General features: G+C 38.3%; 2 protein-coding genes and 1 long non-coding RNA gene across 3 annotated transcripts in view; 1 reads left to right on the forward strand and 2 right to left on the reverse strand.

Annotated features, from left to right (window-relative positions):
• LOC107717037 (band 4.1-like protein 2) overlaps positions 1–12,789 on the reverse strand; it is a 109,260-nt gene extending 96,471 nt beyond the window's left edge. The window contains exon 1 of the mRNA XM_016523681.1: positions 12,711–12,789. Coding sequence (XP_016379167.1) covers positions 12,711–12,748 — 38 coding nt within the window. The 5' untranslated portion in view covers positions 12,749–12,789. The remainder of the gene's footprint in view (positions 1–12,710) is intronic.
• A 128-nt stretch (positions 12,790–12,917) lies between these two features.
• Positions 12,918–17,767, reverse strand: LOC107717038 (uncharacterized). Its single transcript, XR_001637281.1, has 3 exons — positions 17,400–17,767; positions 14,895–15,019; positions 12,918–13,064 (listed from the first exon to the last, which is right to left on the reverse strand). It is a non-coding gene; the product is annotated as an uncharacterized LOC107717038 (long non-coding RNA).
• A 990-nt stretch (positions 17,768–18,757) lies between these two features.
• LOC107717019 (A-kinase anchor protein 7-like) overlaps positions 18,758–25,668 on the forward strand; it is a 7,512-nt gene continuing 601 nt past the window's right edge. Inside the window, 5 exon segments of the mRNA XM_016523665.1 lie at positions 18,758–18,784; positions 19,240–19,272; positions 19,424–19,560; positions 22,024–22,172; positions 24,279–24,391. Of these exon segments, the coding sequence (XP_016379151.1) occupies positions 18,758–18,784; positions 19,240–19,272; positions 19,424–19,560; positions 22,024–22,172; positions 24,279–24,391 (459 nt within the window).

Genomic DNA, 25,668 nt, shown 5'->3' on the forward strand with positions numbered 1-25,668 from the left:
AAAACACCGCTTACTGCAGCCATGGAAGCCAGCAAACGAACTGAGTATTTATGGTAATATAAATAATATATTGCTGTGTAATGACCATTCAATGTTTGGTAGAGACCGACAGTGCAGGAAAATGTGACACCAGATAAAACGAGTCACAAACCAGAGCATTTGTCAAGTTCACACTGGTTTATGTGTGTGGACTGGGATTTGAGAGAGGAAGAGCAGAATAAAGCTGTTCATATAGAGGCCAGATCAGCCCTGACAAGGAGAAAATCAGACAAAGAGACACACACACACACGCATGGATTGAGACGTGCTGTTTGCTCTGCTCTGAATGACTATTGTGCTCGGCTCTGGTCTCTCGTTAGTGCAGTGGGCGGAACGAACTGGTCTCACTGGGAGGGCTTCACTGCCACACAGGTGCACACACATCACCTCAGTAACCCGGCTTTACTGCAGACGCCAGGCTCAGTCCACACACACACACACAGCACTCATTTCAGCTTTCATTTCTGCCACGCCACCAGCAAACGAACTGAGTCAGAGGTCGCAGAGACTACCTGATCTAAAAAGCCTCAGGATTCATCCAAAAAGCTTTAAATAAAACACAGATAAATCAACTCATCAACTTACAGCGTAAGGCTGTTGCGCTTCTTCAATCTGGCAACCTGCATGAGTGTCGAGTCTGAGGAGGGGGCGGGAGAAACAATATTTTAAATTTGGACTGCAATACCCATTTCAAGCTGCCAGCTGTCAATATCACATACTGCAAGGTGCATCCACATTTACTGATGTTCGGTGAAATTTCACAGGCGAAATCCAGTCATTCCCATCAGAATTCTCATGACTGGGAATTTTACATGAGGATGAAAAATGTTTTATATGTTTGAGTCACTACACTGACCAAAATCTTGGTCTGCTTGGTTTGACTGAAAATCACTGAAGCAAACATATCTAAACAAAACAACAACAACAACAAAAGATATGATTTCTCATGATCAAGTTTGACAAGCTGCCGGCAAAATATGTTTTTTCTTGTCTTTCTAATCTTAACTTGCAGAACACAGTATTTATGGTAATATAAAAACCATAACTGCTGAAATTGTATTTATATAATATAATATAATAATTTGAGAATATGAAAAATTATTTGAATTTGATCAAAAATATAAATGTAAAATTCATATTTATTCAGATGGCAACTGTTTGGCAAAACACATTTGTTTTATATATAGTCTACAAATTCACACTTCAGAGGATCTCACAGCTGGATGTGCCAAAGTTAGCAAGGTTAGAGAAATTAAAAGTTTATTAGATATTTATATCCTATAGAGCAGGGGTGTCCAAACTCGGTCCTGGAGGGCCAGTGTCCTGCAGAGTTTAGCTCCAACTTGCCTCAATACACCTGCCTGGAAGTTTCTAGTATACTAGTAAGATCTTGATTCTTGTTCAGGTGTGTTTAATTGGGGTTGGAGCTAAACTCTGCAGGACAGTGGCCCTCCAGGAGCAGGATTGGACACCCCTGCTATAGAGAGACACACACACCAGTCAACCACTAATATTATTTGTATGACAGGCCACTGTGTGTCTGAACAGACTGTCATTCATTCAAATTAAAATGTGTATCACTCAGAATATTTTTCTGGGTGTGAACAGGCCTCGACGCTATGATCTGTTTGTTGGAGCTTCACGATAACAACACTGACTCAACTAATGGTTGACCAAAAACAATCAGCCCATATTTGGCACTGCACAATGCTTTTTCTTTTCTGCCAAAAAAAAAAGTTATGTAAGCCTGACTTTTATTTTGACAGCACTGAACAGAAGCTCCAGACTCCGACTTTATTAGTTTACTGTCTTTGTTTAACAGTTCTGTCTGTTATTCATAATTACTAGATGTAACTGTTAAATAAAATACACGCTAAATGAAAAGTATTATAGTGTTGTGTTATAAAACAGGAAGTCTGTCAGTCAGACCGCCGGCTAGATCGCTGCGAAAGATGGCACTCAACAGCATCAGTGGGTACAGGACCAATTAGCATTCACTGCGATGAAGACCCTGATCAGAGCGAGGCAAGCTCGCGTGACTGGAAAACACTATGAAGACAGTCATAATCTCCATGATCCAGGGCCAGCGTCAGACAGGAGGTGTCTCAGAGATGCTGTTTGCGCAGCGATTGGTGTGCAGCACGCTCTCACAGTGAGTTTGCATCGATCTGATACGCTGTGACTCTGTGTTGCTTCAAGCGCATCATTCTGTGCACAGGATGTGCATAAGCGCTTTGTGCCGCTCTGTATTGGAGCTTTTTGTATTATAATACTTTCGTGCAATGAAAGATTATTAATAATCATCCAAGTCATTCAGATCCAGGCAATTATCATCCAGGTGGATGCTGCACACTGGTGGTGGATGAGGAGATCCCCCCTGACAATGTAAAGCAACAATACAAAGAGCAATGTGTATCATTTGACCAGATTTAGTCCTACACTTATTAACTTTTATTTGTTTCCCACTAAATAATGTTATTTCACTAGATGTTTAGATTTTATAAAATTATTATGCACCCAGTATCTTTTGCTGCTGAATTATCCACTAACCTAGTTTATAATAGTATCTTTGTCATAGATTATGATTATTTATTTTTTTAATTTGTTATTTTTCATTAAATCTACGTTGTCTATATTTAGCAGATTGTGTTTAACACAAAAGAATGATGATCAGGCCAACACAGAGAAGTATAGAAATTCTACATTGTTTTAAAAAAGAAATCTGTGCTGTATCGGACTGGTATCGGCAGATCGGATCAGTTCTGAAAAAAATGGTATGGAGATCAGATGTAGGTAGGGCTGCACGATTATGACAAAAATCATAATTGTCGATTATTCCCTTGAAATTGTGATTGCGATTATTAATTACGATTATCACAATTTACATTGAATGATGAACTAATGGAAAAACCTTAAAGATAACATGTAGAAAGAAAAAAACATATCTTAAGCATGCAGAATAACATAAGTGGACTTTGAACGATTAATTATCGCTTTGAACGATTACGTAATTGTGGCATTTATAATTGTAACTGCGATTAGAAATTCGATGAATTGTGCAGCCCTAGATGTAGGTGTGCAGATCTGAACACACATACCACGATCATCATATTATCATCACTGTTCTGGAGAGAGCTGCAAGAATGATGGCTTTTTGTAGGTCAAAACCCAGAAACAAGTTGCATTTTAACACTTACAGTTCCAGTGTCGATGGGTTTTGGTTAAACATTTGAAATAAGGTCTGTGGTTACTGAAAGCTCAAAATATTTTCATGTTTCATTCTTTGTCATAACATATAATGTAATCCATAAAAAATCTGATTATGATTATGAGCATTTAAAAATGTAATGGGCTATACTCTAATTACAAGTACTTAACTTTCAGCATCTGGTTAGTAAGAATGGAATTGCACCTATAGTTGGCTAACGCTCCCCCTAGAGACTCACTCCTGCACACTACAGGATTTACAAGACAAATCCATCAGCACTGCACAGGACACGAGCGAGCCGCTCTTTCAACTGCTATCAAGCACCGTGATTTGAAGAGCAGCGCATTTTATCCAAATGACTTCTTCTCTTGGGCTTCAGGTGAAAGGTTGGCTCTCTAAATTGGCGTCCTGCGGATAAGCCGTTTTTAACTACGCTTGGGAACAGGCCAAACCCCGGGCCGTTCCTCTGCTCTCCTTCTAATCAGTATGTAAGAACAGCTGATCCGCTCTCGTATGGTCTTACTGTCGCTGAGTGAGCTGTGCATGTCATTCAGACGGCTCATCGGCTCTCACGCAAACCCCTGTTTTAGTTTACGGGACGCTGCAGTAATGACATTTACCAGTAGATGCCCATAACCCAGTGTTTCCCCAGCCATTATATTAGGGGGGTGGCCCGTCCCCCTCGAAGGTCAAATTAATTTTATTTAATTGTATTCTCTATAGTGCCAGATCACAACAGAAGTCATTTAAAGTTACCTTTCCTATAGAACAGGTCTATACCTTGTTGTTTTATTAAACAAACTAAATAGCCTTATGTTATTTATCTTATTTACACGACGGCATGTCATTTTTGTCTCTACGTTACATGCTCGCGCTCTCTGTATCGCGCACAGCGGAGTTCCGCCCGACACACACACACGCACACAAGTGAGCATGCTCCCACTCCCACTAGTATTTGCAAATATTAAGCCGCAAAACGAGTATTTAAATATGAATTCTGCGTGTCTCTGTGTTAATGAATGGCGCAGACGTGCGGTATTGTTTACCACTGGTACTGAAGCGTGCGTGACGTTTGCGGTGATATTAACGTCTGCCGTCTCACTAATATGAGGACATAAATACACGAACAACATCTCCAGAACTGCTCTGAGAGTCACTTCGTGAGCATTTGATCGTTTCATTTGAGTAAAATTATCCTCATATCATATACACACAGAAATGTAAAGGTATTCACGTAAATACACAACACAGAATTTCTGAGGGAAAAAATTATTAGGCTATTGTAAGAATAAATTAAACTCGGTTTTATGCTTTCAAATAATTAGACATGTTAAAACACAGAATTTGGTTTCAATAAAACATAAGGTTGGAAAAAATAAAACATTTCATAGGGCCCTAAACATGCCATTTTTGTTAAACTTTTGATAAACTGACGTTAAATTGTTTAAGTTTCATGATTGTAATTAATTAGACATGTTTTTGATTACTCAAATTTAATTTAACCATTAAAAAGGAGTCCAGAAAAATCCAAACGGAAAAAAAGACCTAAATCTAGGGGAAACACTGCCATAACCCAATTCAGAAACAGAGACCATTTGCTTCATATGAGATCCACTGGTTTGCTGAGAGTTGAAGTGGACTGAAGTCTAGCTGCATGATGTAACGCCGGTGTCTCTGAAGCCCAGTAGCTCTCACATAGATATTCCCACAACCCTTCCGAATGGTTAAGCAATCGCTGTCCCAGCATGCCCCAGAATTGGGAGGGCACAGTCAGAGGCGCTCCTACAGGAAACGCACCCTCAGACCAGTCCCCATTTCCACCCACCTTATTAACCACAACGGCAGAACGCTTCAGTGCAGTGATGTGTGAGAGGAAGCACTGCTTTGATCATTTAAAGTGGCCAACAACAGCTGCTATTAAAAAGTCAGGCTATAAAGATGATGGTTTATTATGGCACTTTTTAATCAGACTTAGTGCTTACCCAAATTTCCTCGTTCTCCCGAAATTCCTTTTTTTTTACTGTTTTTAGAGGTTTAATTAAAGGGTCATGAAACCCCCTGTTTCAGCACTGGTTAGTTCTCACTACAGTTTTAAAAATCCTAAAAAAAGTGGGCATGGTGCGCAGCGGAGTGGAGGAGGAAGACGGTTTCATTTCGCTCCCATCGAGTTAAAAACACAAATAAATGCACAGCCATTTGCACTCTGCATCGAAAACATACATATGAACGCGCTGTTGCACCTCCGAGAACATTTAAGACTTATTCTGTGGCGTTTATATAAACCTTTTGACGGGTTGTGTCAAGGAGTTGTAAAACCGGTTACACTCATGAATGAATCGCATTTGTGCCGAACTCTTATTACAAAGCAAAAACAAACACTCTTCTTCAATCCATGAACGTTTCTCTCAGTTAATGTACGCGATCTCACAGTCTGAAGCGTCTGTCATAGCAAATCAACACATGCTGTTGTGAATAATTAAGCAAAGCATCTTCTCATAGGATAAGAACTCATGAATAATTTAATAGACACCGACGCGTCATCGATGTACTATAGTCCATTGCCACGTCACAAATTGTGACGTCAACACGATGTAGATTTTAAACCCGGAAGATGAAAATAGAACAAAAAAGCTTAAAATTAACCAGTTTTCTCCAACAATTAAAATTAACAGATGCTAACATTGTCTTCTATGATGTGCAACACAAACACCTCTGCTAAAATCTCAGAAAAAGTAGTCTCTGGGGTTTCATAACCCTTTAAATTGTAATCATTAAAATGGTGTCTAATCAGTTGAATTGTCTGCTGTCTGTTTTAATCTCTCTGGACTGTGTTATAGGATTACACAAATTTATTATCAAAAACAGAGAAAATCAATTGAATGCATACAACTAACAAAAAGATTTAATTAATCGTTTAAAATCTAAATCAAATGAAATTACTTTCATTTTTTTGGCAAACAAAATGCTGCAAAACAGAGGTTTATACAGTAGTTTCAATTAAAACATTGATATAAAAAAATGTGTGATAACTTATTTTGGTGGGTTGTAGTGAAGAGCCTTCAGTTTCTGATGAAACTTTTATCAAATGAAATGGTGAAATGCTGAAGTGACTCTGAAGTTCATGTGTTCATCTAGTGAGAAGCAGACGAGCGTCAAGTGTTTCATTATGTTCAGTGGAGCAAACTGAGACACGCAACATGCAGACTTCACTGCAGTGCTTTAACAGTAGTTTATATCACCATTTGATGAAGTGTACAATTCTATGACAGTCCATAGTATACAGAAAATGTCAGTTTTATGACTGGGTAATGTGACTGAGTTGAGGTTGCAGGAATCACAGGGCTCTAGTTTATGATGTTTGTGTCTGTATGAACAGGCGTGTATCTCTGCAGCGCTGCATCTGTCTTTGGTGAACAGTATCGAGTTAATGATTAGGCAAAGGATGATGTCAGCTGTAAAGCACATAGACTGCAGTTGCACAGGGACCGTCAGGAAAACAACCAGCTCCTGCTGAAGCTCACCCCAGAGACCCAGAGCACACGGCCAACAAACACCCACAACTCCAACTACTGACTGCTAACCATGCCTCGCTGCGGTCACCTGACCATTTCAAGCCAACTCCCGAAAACATCTGTATCTTAAAGGAATAGTTTACACGAAAATTTAAATCTGCTTAAAATGTCCACACCCTCAGTTCATCCCAGATGTAGATGAGATTGTTTCTTCATCAGGTTTGGAGAAATGCAGCACTGCATCAGTGTCTCAGCAATGGATGCTCTGCAGTGAATGGGTGCCGTCAGAATGAGAGTCCAAACAGCTGATAAAAACATCACAATAATCCACAATAATCCACACCACTCCAGTCCATCAGTTAACATCCGGAGAAGACAAAAGCTGAAACAAATCCCATAATAATGCTTCCTCCTAGGGCTGTCGCGGTGAGGGAATTTCCCTTGCGTTAATTTTGAGTGGCTCAATAGCGCGGTATGCGGTATTACCGCTATATATATATATATACAGTGGGTACGGAAAGTATTCAGACCCCCTTAAATTTTTCACTCTTTGTTATATTGCAGCCATTTGCTAAAATCATTTAAGTTAATTTTTTTTCCTCATTAATGTACACACATTGCATTCCTCTGCGGTTTGCTCGTCAATAGCGCGGTATTGCGATATTGCGGTTATCGCGACAGCCCTACTTCCTCCAGTGAAAAAGTGGTCTGGAATCAGGAGAGAAATCTGCACAGATCAAGCAAACAAGTATGTGGCTGGATTTTGATGCACTTTTTCACCGGAGGAAGTGTTATTATGGATTATGGACTCAATAGCAAGTTTAAAACAGTCACTTCAACAGCATTTCACCATTTCTGACAGCTCCCATTCCTCTGGTGAGCAAGTGATGGAATGATACATTTCTCCAAATCTGTTCCCATCAAGAAATAAACTCATGGGACAGAAATGCTAAATGTTTTACATAAATTTGCAGCTTGGATGAAAACGGCTTTAGTGATGCGCTGATGAAACTATAGGTTTGTGTTGCAGGGTGACATGTGGGAGACCCAAACAAAGCAGCATATCCATCACAGATGGTTATCGAGCAAAAGAAAATGTATAAAACCCAAAGCAATGGTAACAACAACCTGAAGCAGATCAAATGAAATTAACTTCAATTATATAGCCTAGCACTGTGGTTGTGATTGCTATTAAACCAAAAGCAAAATTGACTAGCATGCAGCAACTTCCCAATGCAGTGAACAACCGCACATGGGTCAAATAAGACCCTTAGAAAACACAAGCTAACAAACAAAAACAGTGACAATGATTTTCACACTTAAATCATGGCACATGCTGCACTTGTGACACACAAGATGTGAAATTATTCCCGCTGTCTGTTGGTGTTGTGCACTGATCGGGACGCTGCACGGATCTGACAGATGGTCTGGGGATAAAGCTACACCGGTGGACTCAGAGACCTTCACAGCTCACCCAATAGAGATCCATACTCCACCAAAAACCTGACACTCGAGCACACGCTAATCCCTGCAGCGCTGGCGACGGCTTTAAGCAGCCGCAGCAGGGAGGGGCGCCGCGTTTCACATGACGTATTGTTTCACATTGTCAAAACAAGCCCTGAAATCCTACCACAGTTGAATGGGAATGAAACCGTGCACTGACTCTTTTAGTGGCTGACTCTTGTCAAATATTAGCACGTACACACATCACATGATCCACACTGACACTTACAAATGCAAATATTTGCTACTTCATCACACGCATGTTGATAAACCTACTTCACAACACGATACAGAGCATGCATTAGACAGTACTAGAAAGAAGCATTACAACAACAGTGTGGTTCACACAGGAAAAAACAGTCTGCGCTCACTCTGCATCACACCATCAAATGTACTTTGAGAAGACAGCACTGTGTTTCATATAGTACTGTGTGTAGTGTACGGTATGATAAGAGTATCTGTTGTATCACTTTGTGTGCTATGCAGTCTCTGTTTGACATTGCACTGGATTCTCCCTTAAAATCCCGTGCTGCATCCAGAAACACAAACTTGCACTGCATTATGATTTGGTGCACAAAATCAGGCTAGATCGGTCACAAAAATGTTATATTAAAATAATTAAATTTATTAAAATTTATTTTAATAATAAAATAAAAAATAAACACGTACTGAAAAAAAACCCTAAAATATTTTACTTGTTTACTTGCATGTCACTTGACCGTTAATCAACAACAGAGAACTTAAGATCTCAGTGGGACTTTAAGGAAATATTTTAGATCAAAAGGGTTCGGCTGACAAAATCACTGGCCTTAAAAGAGATAGCTCACCCAAAAATACTTTTACTCACCCTCATGTTGTTTCTTTCTTCTGTTAAACATAAAAAGATATTTTGAAGAATCTGGGTAACCAAACAGTTGACGGTAGCCATTGACTTCCAAAATATGGAAAAAATATATATATTTTATAAGTCAGTGTGGACAAGTTGTTGTTTGGTTACTAACATTCATCAAAATGTCTTCTTGTGTGTTCAGCAGAAATAAATGCATAGGTTTGAAACAACATGAGGGTGAGGAAATATAACAGAATTTTCAATTCTGGGTGAACTATCCGTTCAAGCACTTTGGTAAAATGTCAACTATGAAATTATGACTAGCCTTCAAAAAAAAAAAAAGCCAAGTTGTCCATAGTGTCTGCCAAAATTCTACCGTTACTATCCTTATTGTTTTTAACTACTACAGCTTTAAACCGAGTATGAAGCCATCAGAATAAAATAACCGGAAACGCAATTCAGACATTTTTGGCACGTTCCAGCATTTTTGCGAATTTTAAAATATCTCCAATGCTATGATGACACAATTATTACTAACAGGCTTGCAGCAACTACATTTTTAGAGTAAAGGGAAAAAACAACTATAGGCTTTGAGGCGTGTTTTTTTTTTTTTCTCGGTGAAGCGACGTTTTCGTCGCGTCGCTCGCAGTGTGTGATGTAAAACGAGCACATCTGGCCTGAAGCTCTGGCGTCAGAGAAACGCTCGCAGCGCCGCAGAAGATGGCGCTGCGAAATCCACATTTTTATTGCGTTTTCCTCTGTGCGTTAAAAACGACACCAGACCAAAACCCGTGACACGCAGCGATGTCCTGGGGCGTGTAAAGGTGACCACACACACACAGGGCTGTGAGCTCGCGCCAGCCACGTGCCACTGAATTTTAAAGGCAAAGAAAAACACGTTAAGATGATTTTAACGGTCTTCAGTCGCTTGAAAATGCGCTGATGTTACGCAGCGTCACATCCAGATGAGTGAATCAGTGAAGAGTTCAGGCGGGTAAAGTGCTGTTAAAGCAGACAGACAGCACTGATCGGTGTAAACATCACGACTGGAGATTATATCGTTACGTAAAGACGCCATATGGGATTTGGTATGGGATACAGAGAACTGTCCATATGTCACACATTTACATCACACAGCGCCAGTAGACTGTAATGTTAACGTTACATACATCGGGTTCGGTGGGTCAACGACATTTCCAAACACCACAGCAATGCGAACAACCCACGACAGGCTGTAAATCATCGTTACACGATTCATTCGAGACACAGATTCACAGAGTGACCATCCCAAACACTGCCCGCCAGAAAGAAGCATAATCCAGTATTAATATCGCACCTATCGGCGTTATCTTTTGAAAGACGTGACATCAGACTAACGGCTCATGATAAAGTTCTCCTCAATCAGCTCCCTGCGGAATCACCTATAGGAAATATACACACAAACACTGCTGATAGGATTAAAAACAGCCAAAATCGCCGTACCTTTTCCAGTCTAGACGCGCTCGGCGAAACTTTGAGGATGTGGTCTACGGTTAAAGAGCCTCCGACAGCCTCAGAAATGTAAAATTGTAATTCCCACACCGAAATCTTTCTGGGAGAAGCGCCAACGTAGTGAAACATGGGAGCCCTCCCCTCTACGTGCGCGCCGGAGCCCGCCTCCGCGTCGTTGATTGGCCGGCGGAAATCGAACTCGAGATGTCATTGGTGGGACTCGCTGTCTGTTCGGAATTCTCGCCTTCTATTGGAGGGCTCTGAGAGTAGTTTATAATAAGGATGTTGACTACAGAACTGCGGACAAAAGGAACCACGGCGAAGACTGGTGACTTTAAGAGAAACAGCGCGCACTAGTGGATATGTTCAAAGCCACACGAGAAGAAAACTAGCTAAAAAGAAAACAGCCTAACAAATTTCAAGAATATTCCACAGCTCAAGTTATTCACTTGAGCACTGAAGTAACTTTTTTTTTTTTTGTATTTGTACAGTTGAATTTACCATGCAGTTATTGTAACTGTAAAATAAACATGGGCTCTCCTCCAAACTGAGTAAAAACCATTCTGTCATTCTGTTTAATTCCTTTAATGCCAATGGTGTAAATACCATGTTAAATAGCATGCATATTTATAGTAATGGGGATTTTCACCGACTGTGAGGATGCGTTTCTACAGTTATTAACACTATACTTTGTGTTTTCTTACCTTGGCATTAAATTACAGAAAACTAGTTAACACTGCTGTATGAGTGACACAACGGCTGAGGACGTGACAGTAAATTTGACATCTTTCTCTCTTCTGACTAACGTAATCAATCTTTCTATATTCATTTTCCTCTTTTGGAAAGTCATTGAAATGCTATCATGGATGCTTCTTTTGCTGTTGGTGCAAATGAGAACACAAACAAATGTATGCGTTATATCGTTGTAGTTTGCATTCATCACTACAGTAGTTTACCAACTATGACGACGTCCACTTCTGAGAATCCCATCCATAACCCTGACTGTACTGATCAGGGTTATCATTAGGAGAACTTTCATTAGGCTTCTCTTTAGTCCAACTTACTCTCGAGGTCCTGGCAAACGGGGCCCACTCATAAAAATCTCCTCCCTGGCCCTGTGTGTTTTAGCATCTGCTAATAACTATGGTATTGTGGCATTTTCGTAAGGCCGTTAGTATGTCCTTTTGGAATCCGCAGGCTATTTTTGCCATTTCTGCAGTGGTTTTGGTGAAAGATTTGAAGAAATCTGTGTACCGACCGCTGAAAGCATCATCAAATTAACCATCATATTTTATAAACTAAGGATTTTCTTAGCTAAAGCGCTTTGCTGTAGTCTTTAGTGAAGTGAAGGATCTGTAAGACTATCATGCCAGGAGTTAAAGATGAGAAACATTACCTGAACATGACCACTGACCACAAACAGACCCCATAATGCACCAGTGCTGTGTGTTAACCTCCAAAACTACCCAAACCAAAACAACTAATGAAACAAAAAAGGTTATCTAACATCGCTGTGTGCTGAACATCTTATTGAAAGTCAGCATAAAATCTAAATTAACCAGATTTACTCTGTTAGTGCACATCACTAGTCTTGTGGTGAACAATTAATCCATGCAAGTTAATAAAAAAATCAAGCTCTGCCCTCTATTCAATATTACATTTCATATGGAAACACGTCACAATACTGAAGTAAAGGCAACTGCAACTTCCAGTTCTCACGGACTTTAACCTGTTCAAACACACATTTTATATTGCACAAGCAGAAAACCAATGCAACTTTACATTCTGATATTTACAGCAATAACAACAGCACTTGGCGTACATCTCAGTGACTGCATACAGCAGCAGTCCAGAGCTTGGACTCACAGATGGACGTCTGGGAACAATGACTCAAATGAAAACTTTGTGCATTGGCGTTCATCTACCAGCTTCATGAGCACTTCATGATGCTTCTCCTTCACCACTGAAATGTTAGTTTTGTAAAGAAAATCGCAATTGCATTTGTCTACAGAATTAATTTCAAGCATTTAGGAAGAAGCCCACAGGTTTTACGACAATGAGAAACATAAACTCAGTGTGTCTGAACTCTAGACTGCTAGTGTGTGTCAGAACAAAACTTGCCACTCACCGGAGGATGAACAGATGTCCAGAAGAGAATACGGTCATTATCCATCCGCATTTAGCGTGGTTTATGGAAAGACAGAGAAAAGAGAGTTTTAGGGCAGACGTTCTTGTATTTTGTGTACATTAACAGCCTTGCAGAGAGCGAGAGCAGCAGCAGGAGCACATGAGCAGAGCGTGTGTACCTGTGTGCCGGAGATCTCCTGCAGTCAGTCCAGCTGAGATGACTCTGGTGACCTGGAAGAAATCGACTGTCCTGAGATAGCTCTGCCTGATTCAGCCTGGACGGTCTTCTTCCGCATTTAAAACTTCTCCTTCTGCCAGTGAGTGCTGACGCTCCTGCTGAAACCCCAGAGCATGACTGCACAGATTTCAGAATGGATTAGAGCTACAGCATTATCACAGTCCTCCACCTGGCCCACAGATATCCAGCAAAATCACACTCCTGAGCCTGACGGCTGAACGAGGAGCCACTCTAACGCTCACCGCACAACTAATAACGGTTCGGAGCAAACTGGGCTAATACCTGCAGGGTATAAATAGCGTGTTGTTGATCTGACAGCTGAGCAGTGCCTGTGAACAGAGTTAACCGTAAAGGGGATTTGTGATGAAGAGAGGATACAGTGACTCTGATGCTCTCAAAGCCTCCTTATGCTAAGTTTGGCCTTAGACACACACATAAACATATGCACTTTCAGCCATTACGCCACTGACACGTGGAGAACAATTAATAATAATATTACAAGAGTACTATAGTTTTGAAAATTATTCTATAAATATTAGGGCATACAGTATGTTGTACTGTATATATACACGTGTGTGTGTGTGTGTGTATGTAATTCTGTTATATTATATATATATAACAAAACTACATTTTAACTAAAATTAAAATGAAAATGGAAAAGTAAAAAATGAATTAAATATTAATAAAAACTATAATAGTATTTCTATGATTTTACACTGATGTATATTTTTTGTATCATTATAAATACAGTATATTCACATACAGTAGCTTTTATAGCATTATTTTTCATTCAAATTCCTTCATTGCTAGGGATTATTTAATATTTAATATACATGCATGTGTGTGTATTTATATATACATAATAAATATACACAGCACACACACATATAGTATGTAAACAAAAACTTTTATTTTAGATGCAATTAATCGCGATTAATTGTTTGACAGCACTATTATTTATATTATGTATTATATTTATTAATATTACAACAAACAGTATGTGGTAACATATTTAAATATATATGGGTTATATACTCTGTTATTATAGTTAACTAAAATGAAAACCATTACAAAACATTTTTGTTACTTGAAATTAAATAAAATATAAAAAAAACTTTTCAGCCAAAGAAACATTTTCATTTTAATTTAGTTTAACTTGATGTACTAAAATAACTAAAGTACTTAAAAATGAAATAAAAATGCAAAAAAAATGTTTTCAATTAAACATAAAAGGAGAAATTTTGAAGAATGTTCAGGCTGCTCTTCCAGTACACATTTAGTTTAACTTGATGTACTAAAATAACTAAAGTACTTAAAAATGAAATAAAAATGCAAAAAAAATGTTTTCAATTAAACACAAAAGGAGAAATTTTGAAGAATGTTCAGGCTGCTCTTCCAGTACAATGACAAGCTCCAAAAAAGGACACAAACAAAGGAAACACGAGTACGGAGAAACTTAACTCAGCCTCTTAAACACACAGAGTTACTGCATGACTTTTGTTTACAATAAAAAAATATTGTTTACATTCTAACAGTCATGGACATTAGCTGATTATTCAAAAACTCTCCTTTTGTTTTCCAAGGAACAAAATAAAAGTACACAGAATTGTAATGAGCGTGCGGAAATAGAGATAAATCATCATGTTTCAGAGAGCACCCTGGTTATTTCCACAGAGCTAAAACCATGGTGCGCTGTGAAGGCATGAAAATAAAAGCCATACAGTATGCGGTTAGGTGTTTGGTGGGAGTCACATGACGATCGAGTCATTCTTTAAATGTTTGTTCAGCACAACTCTGACAAAACGGCATCCGTGGAACCAGAGCTTTGTTGTTGGAAGTGAAGAAAGGTTTTCTTGCTTTGTTATACAGCCAGCAGTGCATTGATAAGAGAGAATAGTGTGTAACTGAAGCAGTTAAACAAGCCCCCGGTGCTCAGGATTGGCTCACCTCAAACTCCAGGCCGAAAGGTCTCAGGTAAACATCAGGGAGCAAACGGTCGGAGAACCGGTCCTTGCTGTACACCTGTTAGCTGTGTGAACTTGGCCCGGATAGTCGTGCTCGCCCTCCGCGGCCTGAAACCCAAGCAGCGGTCTAAAGTTACACAACACAAACGAGGGTGTGAGAGAGAAGCAGAACACAGCCACTCTACAGCACTGCAAACAATAGCTGCCTTATCAGAATATGTGTGCGTTTCTTCCCAAAGCATTCGTGAAAGTGAAAAAGGTCAGAACAAACAAAGACTAAATCTGTTTAGTGTTAAACTAAAACTAAAACTGTTTGGCTTTGTCTTTTTCTGCTTGTTCTGTTTTGTTGTTCCCAAAACACAAATGTAATGCACATGCATTATGAAGAATATTGTCATGACATATAAGAAACCTTTTTCTGCATTGGAACAATTTCATATATTTACATATATATCCAGGCCATACAGATATGTATGTTTATGTGTAAAACATTTTTGGACATGTATGGCATGTTGATTATGTAATTAACAACAAAAGGCATGTATTTAAAAAATGTTTTACAAATAAATACAGATTTTTTGAATATATGTTGTTTTAATAAAGATGCATAGATAAATAGCATGTACGGTAAACATAGTTGCTACATATAATACCATATAAAAATAATATCGATATTATTAACAGAAGTACATACACAAATCTTACTGTGGTGATTTCATATATTTTCTAAACGCATATCTTTATCTACCCAGAGCATGTGCATATCTGTGAAATGTATATATCGCCTTATAGGTAACATATATGGCAATATCACTCTTGATATAGAGCAATATATGTCATATATTAAACTTCTGTATGGGTCTGTTTGTCTCTTTGAACATAGTGTTGGTGAGTTAAAGAAGAAAAATAAATATATTTAATAGCATGAGAATCACTGGATTGTGAGGCAAATCTTTTCCTTTGTTTTGACAAGGCTGACGGTTTTGACTGAATTATGTTTGGAAATAAAGGCCTCAGTGTGGATTGAAGGAAGCGCTGGATACAAAGAACAACAAAATCAATTCATGACACAAAGATACAGCTTCTGCTATGGCAAAGGCTTAGCTCATGAATATTCATTTGGTCTCGCTGATGTTGCCTGTTAATCTGCCTGAACATGATATTCATATTGCTGATACTGATATTCATATGAATCCAAGCCTTCACAATAGTATGACCCATAATTATGACCAACACTCACCAGCATCTGCCTGCTTTTCAGTCAGTCCTGCTGGGTAAACGTCAAATTATGTCATTCATATTCATGAGCTAAGCCTTCATCATAGAGTGAATCTTGAATCATTTTTTTTTTTACAAGTGCCAGGTCATTCGTCACCACAAAATCAAAAGAAAATGACATTTTGCTTAAAGAAAATTATTATTTTTAGGATCCTAGTTTGAATATGCAGAAGTCCTAAAAAAAAGAAAAAACTTTCTTTTTCTCTTTATTTATTCCTTCCCTTTCTAGCTTGTACTTATTTGAACAATGCCTAAAACTTGGTATTACGAGCACTCTCTGTGTCTGTTTGCCTCTTTAAGAAGAATCGCTTGATGTATTCCCCAAAAAAAGCCTCCCAAAAAGTAAAATACTTGGGGGAAAAGTCTGCACAATCCACCAAAAATCACATGCGAGGTAAAGGTTTACTGAAAAGAAGAAAAAAAAAAGTTTACTGAAAAAAAAAAAAGCCTTGTTTTTTTTTTTTTTTTAGTAAACTTTTATCTCGCATGTGATTTTTGGTGGAGTGTGCGGATTTTTTCAAGTATTTTTATTTTTAATAAAGGGGAAGAAAATGCTTCCCATATCTTTTGTGTTTGAGGTCAAAAGCTGCGTGTCCTATCAAACTCAACCTTATTTTGGCACACAGCCAAACATGAACATGTTGCATTTGCAAGTACAACTACAGGTGCATCTCAATAAATTAGAATGTCGTGGAAAAGTTCATTTATTTCAGTAATTCAAGCCAAAGAAAATACAAGCCAGACTAAATATGCGAGCAGTTGCGTTCTGGAAAAGTGTGTTTTGTGCTGTGCATGCAAAACAAATCCATCTCAACTCAACAGGTATTTGGAAATCAAGCTTGCAATAATGTTCTGCATCATCAGGCCTCAGAACTACAGTATTTGATGTATTTGGTTTGGGTTTGATGTTCAGTGTAAAACCTGCAGCAGCAGCTTGTTATCTATAGGCAGCATGCACACATCTATGAGTCTGAAGGTCATTTATCACAGCGCACCGGCAGTCTTACTCTCCTGTCCTTATTTGCTCTCTTTCTTTTCTTTGTAGCAGTCAAGAAGGTCAAGAAAGCAAAGAGCGAGCCAAAGAAAGTGGCAGGCTAGAAGAAGAAGCAGAAGCCTAATGGCCGAGCTTCCCTTCGTGAACACAGAGGTCAGGAAGGAGCTGGGCTGTGAGTCCACACTTGCTCCCAGAACAACAGCAGAGCTCACTTACCTTTTAAAGCGGCGGTGTGATCCGGCTCCTGTAGGCTCGTCTCATCTTCCGGGCGGAGGAATCATTGTGTGAAGCTGAGCTGAGCTGAGGGACGATGTTTGCTTGGCAAACGATGCGTGGATCGTCCTAGTACCGCAGCTGCTCTTGCATTCAAATGTCCCAGCTGGCTACATGCTATGAATAAAACATTTGTTGGGCACTTTGGCGTTTCTTCTGTGCGGCGGACTTCAGAAATGCTTCTTCACGTTTGTCAATGCTTGCTTCTCAATGGCGCTCACATTCTTAGATTTACAGTCTGACTAGTGAACATGCTAATGTTTTCACTACAAATGATAATGTCATCGTCGGAGTTCAGATGAACAGCTGAATAGCAGCATAACTGTGAGTGAACTGAACCCGATGACATGACTTGATTTTGAGCTTCAGTTTCTAGTCTCTACAGAGTCACGTGATCAGTTTCACTAATTCACTGACAATGAAACCTTTTCACAGACTGTGACACCTTTCCACAGTTATTAAATCTAGCAGTGTTTTTTATTATAATTTTTTTTCCCCATTTTTTGAAAATGTACTGTGCATTCATGACAGCATACTTTTTATATTGCATTGGCATTAAACGACAGAAAAATAGTCAGCGTTTCTAATGCAACGGCTGAGGAAGTCTCAGCACATTTGACGTATTGTTCTCCTCTGACAAATGTTTTCCCTCTTTTGGAAAGTCATAGAAACACTATTACGCATTTTGTCTTTCGCTATTGCAGCAAAATGTCAAGTTCTTACATATAATCAATAAATTTAGTTATATTAAGACACTATAAACTGTTACCAATGGGATGAAATCAGTATAAACAAAAGCTGCATCTGAAGTGGCATTTAGATGTGTTTACACTGCAATTACAATTGCATAAAGAATGCTATGTGATTAATGTTTTAAAAATAGTCTTTTGGATATTGAAATATGGAGATGATGAACCCCTCAGAATGGAATGCAGTGACTGTCTTTAAGAATGGATCACTGAATCATTGATTCGTTTAAAAACACTGATTCATTCAGTAGTGAATCACCCCTGTGTGACCCCCAACGGTTCTGCTGTGGCTTTGTGTGGAACTGTTTTCATTGGTGAAATAGAGCAAAAACAGGCAATATTGTGTCTAAAATGTAATTCGCAATATTAACTTTTTAATAATAACGTTTGTTGATTGGTTGTATAAAATCAGTATCACGTATGCAGTTTTGTAGATATTTAGAAAACATAGCAAGCTTGCTTGTGAGATGTTGCTTAACTATATCATACAGAAATATAAGGCAAAATCTCATGCTGGGGCTTTTTTTCCTCCATTTATTGAATATCTGGGTCATGGACTCGCAAGGTGTGTTTTCGTTTGTGAGTGACATATTCAGTTTATTATGTCAGCTTTAACACTGTTAAAACAACAGTTAAAACATCCTTTTTTTTCATCCTGTCTTTTATCCTTTAATAAATGTAGAATGTAAAGAAGTAACACTCAAGGTACATAAGGAATGACTAGAGAAGAAGTGCTTTCAGTCAGTTCACTTTCACTGGAACTCATGCCAACATGCATTAGAGAAACTAACTCTGTCCTTTCATTGTTAAACTGAAGCTGTGCTATGTGAGCACTAGAACATGATTCGTTTGATGTCTTATTATTATTATTATTTTAATACAATATTCTATGATAATTTGTATGTGTTTATTTTTTTTACATTTACTTTGCCTTTTGCGTTGCAGATGTCTAACTCTAGTTTCTGTTAATTAATGTGCACAGTCCCTGTCAAATAAAAAAGACCCCTAGTGTCTCAGCGAGTAGGTTGTGACAGCATCATGGACAGCAGAGATTATCAAATCCAAAAGTGCCACTTGTCTTCTTTAAGAACAAAAGAAATGGGAAGTTTTCTCCTCCTTTTGAAAAGTGGATTGTTTCAGTACTGGATTGCGTTGTGAGCCGTGAGTTGGGAAGCACATCTCTAGAGTGTTTTTTGTGTGTGTGTGTGTGTGTTTCAGATCAAGCAGGCGGTGGAGGATGTGCAGAAGCTGCTGCTGGAGAAGGACTGTCATCTGTCCCGAGCACTGATAGCTGTGGACACGCTACACATCACTCTACTGGTGACTCACCTGAGCACACAGGAGCAGCTGGATCTGTGAGAACACACACACACACACACACACACACACACACTGTGACCGCTGCAGAGATCTTGCCACATGTATTTCGCTTTCATGTGAATCACCCTAAGGTGGTGTTATACATGTTGTGTGTGCAGCAGGGTTGGAAGTTGCCCCCAAATTCAAGATAAGGTGGCAAAATGCCCCTGGCCAATGCCCAATTAAGTTAGATCTATTACAGCCGTCACGATTAAAGGGAAATGCAGACCTGCCGACCTGTACGCATTTTGCGTAGCGGCTGGTACGCTGGTACGATTTGTCACTATAAACTACTCAAAAACCTAGTGACGCCTCTGTCCACACGCAGTATTCAAAACAAGCAACAGAAAAAGATGAAGAGTTCAACCAATCAGAGCGTGTTTTATTTCTCTCCAAGCTGGCTCTGTTTGTGTGTGTCTGTGAGTCTGCGTGCTGAGGTGAGAAAATGCCTCCCCGCTTAACGAGCATCTGTAATGACTTGAAATGAGAAGTGTTTCTAAACCTGTTATCCCAAAAAAAAGAGAACATTATAACATACCCCACAACATCAAACGAATCTTAGAAATAACTTCCATCCTGATCTGATGTGGCTTCTTATCACATCCATTGTCGATTAGCAAAATATACATAATTATTAAAATACACGAGGTGGTTTTAACAACACATAAACATTGTCGCAGTATAGTGTTCAGTGTCTTAATGTTCTCTTTGAATGTCATCATTCAAAGTGTTCCTGTCTTCTTTTATTCAATAACAGAGATAGCTGGATACTTTTGTCCATATTAGGGATTTCCTGGGAGTTCTATTTCTTATCTTAGCAAAAAATAACTAAACCGTAAACTGTGGTTTAAAAAAACAGAGGAATTTATTGAACCGTGAGCTAACTGTATTGTTGCATCCCTACAGTTTACTGTAAAACAGTAAACAGTAAAAAAAAACAGTAAACAGTAAAAAAAACAGTTAAAACAGTAAACAGTAAAAAACAGTAAACAGTAAAAAACTGTTAAACAGTAAACCGTAAACAGTAAACAGTAGAAAACAGTAAACAGTAAAAAAACAGTTAAAACAGTAAAAAACAGTAAACAGTAAAAAACTGTTAAACAGTAAACAGTAAACAGTAGAAAACAGTAAACAGTAAAAAAACAGTTAAAACAGTAAAAAACAGTAAACAGTAAAAAACTGTTAAACAGTATACCGTAAACAGTAAACAGTAGAAAACAGTAAACAGTAAAAAAAACTGTAAACAGTAAAAAACAGTAAACAGTAGAAAACAGTAAACAGTAAACAGTAAAAAACAGTAAACAGTAAAACAGTAAACAGTAAAAACCAGTAAACAGTAGAAAACAGTAAACAGTAAACAGTAAAAAACAGTAAACAGTAAACAGTAAAAAACAGTAAACAGTAAAAAACAGCAAACAGTAAACAGTAAAAAACAGTAAACAGTCATGCTGATGGTACTCAAAAATCATTTCCAAGGTTGTCAGGTCTGGAAATGAACAAACGTGTTGATTGCGACATTACATTTACAGCAGATCTGCTCACGTTGAATCAGATTCCTTGTTACATGTGGTTTGCAGTGTTACACATTATAATTGATCGCACACGTTAATTTAATCCCAGTTTAAATAACTGTTTTGTTTGTCATGCCACTGAAATAAGCAATGTGAAGCCTTGATTTTCTAATCTGTAAAAAGCAATATACAAATTCAGAAATGGTTCTTCGCTTGTTTTGTCTGTAGGCAGAATCTCATGTGCTTTGCCCCACAAAACGTACTTTTAATCGACATTAATAATCATTATTACAATATCAAGAGCAATAATTGACAATCATGATATTGCAGCTTCACATTCTAATTAGTTGCTGTTTTTAATTGATAGGCTATTTCCATTATGCAGTTTTTGTCTTCTGCTCTGTCTTTGCAGAAACAGTGGCTTAGCATTGATTGATTGAAGTTTTTGACATAAATAAACAACAGAAACATTTAATAGTGTAATTATAAAAATTGCCCTAACAAGGTTAAAAAAAATGCCCCTGAAATCAAGTCCAGGGGCAAATATTGGTTAATTTCAGCTTGAGTCACTTCAATGTTGATTCAGTTAAGTTCAGTAAGAAAGTTTATAATAGTAGTATTATTATAATAGTAATATTTGTACTCTGTTTTGTGTGGTCAGTTTTTGTTCTCGAATTACATTAAATTCAGATCTTGAACAAAACACACAGTTAAAACACATCAGCTGCTCCGTAAAGCAACAAATCCAAATCTAAGCTGCTTTATCGTCTTTAAAGGCCAAGAACACACATTGATCTGTCAGAGCTGCGTGCTCATTCATCTCACACCTCAGCAGTAATTATGACATGCCTTCGCTCTCATTATCTGTAATGAAATGGAAGAGCAAGACTGACAGCAGAAGCGTGCAGGACTGGACTGTCAGGATGTTTGTCGTGTTTGTGTGTGCAGCACTGCGTCTACATGATCAGAGCTGGAGTCTCCTCTGAACGCGCTGCTGGGGGTCCTGACCTTCTGTGGAATCGGACACTTTAAACAGGAAGTGGCTTTCGTTCAGATCGTGGACGGAGGGCATCTGACCACGTTCACGCTCATGGCAGGTGCGCCACTCTGCGTCCGCTCTGTGTTCATGCTTCAGATGTGCCAGTCTGCCATTGGTCAGTCAGACTGATAGTCCCGCCCCAATCTCACAACGTTGCTCGAGGAAAAAAATCACAGGTGTACTTTACCATTTATAGCTAATTATTTATGCAATATTGTGGCTGATGATGCAGATATGCTACAAATATGCAAATGCATGTAATACAGTTCAAATGGATAGTTCATTCAAAAATTATCATTCTGTCATCCTTTACTCACCTTCATGTCATTCCAGAACTTTAATGGAGCACAAAAAGTGTTTTTGTCCTAACAGTGAAAGCCAGTAGAGTTTAAAACTGTTTGATTGCCAGCTTTCTTCAAAACATCTTCCTTTGTGAAGAATGAAAATTCAGATGCATTGATTTAATATTTGTTTATGATTACAGTAATATTGCATTACACATATGGGGGTATTTGTGTAGACATCATGGTCAAACCCTGTGAATAATTTTAAATGCATCTTCATAATGATTCATCATGACTTTATACCGCAGCTGCATATGAAGTCATTCATGTGTGAAATGATCAGCCTCCTCCTGTACGCTGGTATGTTTGTCACATCTGTAACTGCTGCAGCAGCTCACTCGCTCTGTTCTGGAAGTGGATCTGCACATGCATTGCTTTTATCCAGAACACTGTGTGTAGCCTAGCATGTAAAAAGGCAGGGTGAAAGTTATAAAGGATTCACTACTAAATATTTTTGCATTGCACCATTAAACCTAGTTGAAATGTAACTTTATATATATATATATACTGTATATATACATAAATTAAATATTTGCGGAAGCATCTGACCGGGGGTAATGGTTAGAATAAAATAGCAGGTTAATTGAATTGCATCAGTAAGCTCTTGTCCTTTAGACATCCTTTAGACATATGATCATGTTGTTGTTTACACTCATTTATATTTTAAGGGCGAGAACATTACAGTGTGCACCGCTCCATGTTGTGCATGTCAAATGTTTTTGTATCAATATTTATATTGCTTCTTTTTCATTTCAAAGACAGTTTCTGCATGTCAGTATTGTATTTTGTATTGTATTTGTTTACGGTTAGTTAAATTTACTTATGCGAGACTAAAGAAGTTGGTATTAAACTTTGTAGGAAAACAATTCCCAGCATATAATGTGACTGTGCATTACTTCACAGAGAGCGTGTGACCTGCTAGAGACGCTCTGCCTTAAGAACTGATGGTGCAACTACATTAAGTGCAAACTAACTAGTAGTTTCTAAGCCTCTAGTGTGGACTTTACATTCCAATTTAAGCACATTAACTTCTGAATGGCTGGTGCAACCCTACCCTGCTGTGATCAGGGGAAGTTACTTTTAAAAGTAATGCATTACAGTATTGCATTACTCCATAAAAAGTAACTAATTGCATTACTTTTTATAAAAAGTAATGCAATACATTATTTTTGAGTTTCTTTTTGTCACATGGGCTGGGCTGGCTTATTAGTTTTTTTAATAACAAAAAACACAAAAGTTATATTTTTGGCAACTGTAAAGGCCCTTTCACAACAAAACTGCCTCAGGCTGAAGGAAATGCCTCTGACACTTGCATTACTTATTTGAAAAAGTAACTCCGATATCTCATTGAAATTTTAAAAGTAATGCCTTACTTTACTAGTTACTTGAAAAGGTAATCTGATTATGTAACACGTATTATTTGTAATGTGTTACCCCCAACACTGGCTGTGAATGTGTTTGATTGTTACCGCTGTCTGCAGCTTTCATAACATAATCATCATTTACCAAAAGAAATCAAATGAATCAAACTGAATTCAGATTTCCAGTATTCCAGTGCTTCCAGTATTGGCTTAATCAGATTGACATGACTAATACTGGCTGATAATTACATGAGCACAGTATTTTGGATGCTCACTGAAAACCCCAGAGAAACGTGTTGAAGGTCCAGATGCAGAGAGATCCTGAGAGCTCAGGCGGCTAACTCTCTCTCTCTCGCTGTATTGATTATGGTCTTGTCTTACATTGAGGACAGTGGAGTAGTCTCGGGCCTGGCCGCGGAAGCTGTAAATAGACTATCCCAGGATGCATCTGTCTCTCAGAGAGCGTGAGGAAGGCGTTTGAGGAGCGGGGCATCGCGTCTGGAGATGACAAAGCATTCAAACCTTATCTGACGTTTCTCAAACTCTCTCGAGCACCTAAACTACGCAAGCAGGTGAGGAGGACTCGTGTGTGTGTGTGTGTGTGTGTGTGTGCTGAAGAAGGAGGATGTGTTTGATTTATCTAATCATAAGCAAATACTACAGAGTCTGTCAGTTGCATTATGGAAATTAAGCTTAAGTTTGACATCTTACTCTTTCCTTTTCACATAAACAGAGTTCAGATTCTTCACTGTTTCTTCTGAATGAGACCCGAAGCATTAAAGCTGCACACATTTTTACCACAACACAACAACAATGATCAGTAGATAATTATTTATTTGTGATAATCTATCTAATACTATTCTTTCTTCAAATAGTATGGTCTATCTGTTGATAAATAGACTGAATGAGTTCATTCATTTATTTGTACAGTCACAGGGTGTGTGCATAATTCCGTGTGTGCATAAAAATCAGCTTTGATAAGTGAGAACGTGCATGGCATCTATTGATTAAATACACTATCATTCCGAATTTTTGGTGTCAGCACGATTTTAATTGGTAATGAAATAAATTAATACTTTTATTCATCAAGGATGCATTAAATTGATCAAAAGTGACAGTAAATGCATTTACAAAATATTTCTGTTACAAATAAATTCTATTCTTTTGAACTGTCTATTCATCCAACAATCCTGAAAAAAAAATATCACAGTTTCTAACAAAAATATTGGGCTGCACAACTGTTTTCAATATTGATAATAATAAAAATGTTTCTTGAGCAGCAGATTAAATATTCAAATGATTTCTGAAGATCATGTGACACTGAAGACTGGAGTAATGATGCTGAAAATACAGCTGTGCATCACAGAAATAAATGACAGTTTAACAGATATTCACATAGAAAACAGCCGTTTGAAATTGTTTAAATTTTTTTCAATCAAATACATAGTGTTGTTGAGCAGAAGTGGTTGTGATGTTGTTGCATGAGTCAGGTGTTGAGGTTGATGCTATCTGTTCAGACAGTGAGGGCTGAGACCTGACGGCAGATCTTCTCATCAGTCCACCACAATCAAATCAAACACGCATTACACAGCGTTAATCTTCCCACAATCCACCGGACACTTTAAAGAGCGCTCCTCAACCTCATCTGCTTCCATGTCCGCTTTCTATCAAACAGTAGACGTTTAACCCAATGTTCACGCTGCTCTTCTCCATATAATGAAAGAGACAGGGGCTGAAAATAGGGAATGAAACTCTCTGTTTGTTTATGAAGAAATGAGCTGGAATGACATTAGCTGAGCTCTTCCTTTAACTGTGTGTGTGTGTGTGTGTGTGTGTGTGAGTGTGTGTG

The sequence above is a fragment of the Sinocyclocheilus rhinocerous genome, unplaced genomic scaffold (genome assembly GCF_001515625.1).
Source record: "Sinocyclocheilus rhinocerous isolate Xijiao unplaced genomic scaffold, SAMN03320098_v1.1 scaffold210, whole genome shotgun sequence".
In the NCBI taxonomy this organism is placed as follows: Eukaryota; Metazoa; Chordata; class Actinopteri; order Cypriniformes; family Cyprinidae; genus Sinocyclocheilus; species Sinocyclocheilus rhinocerous.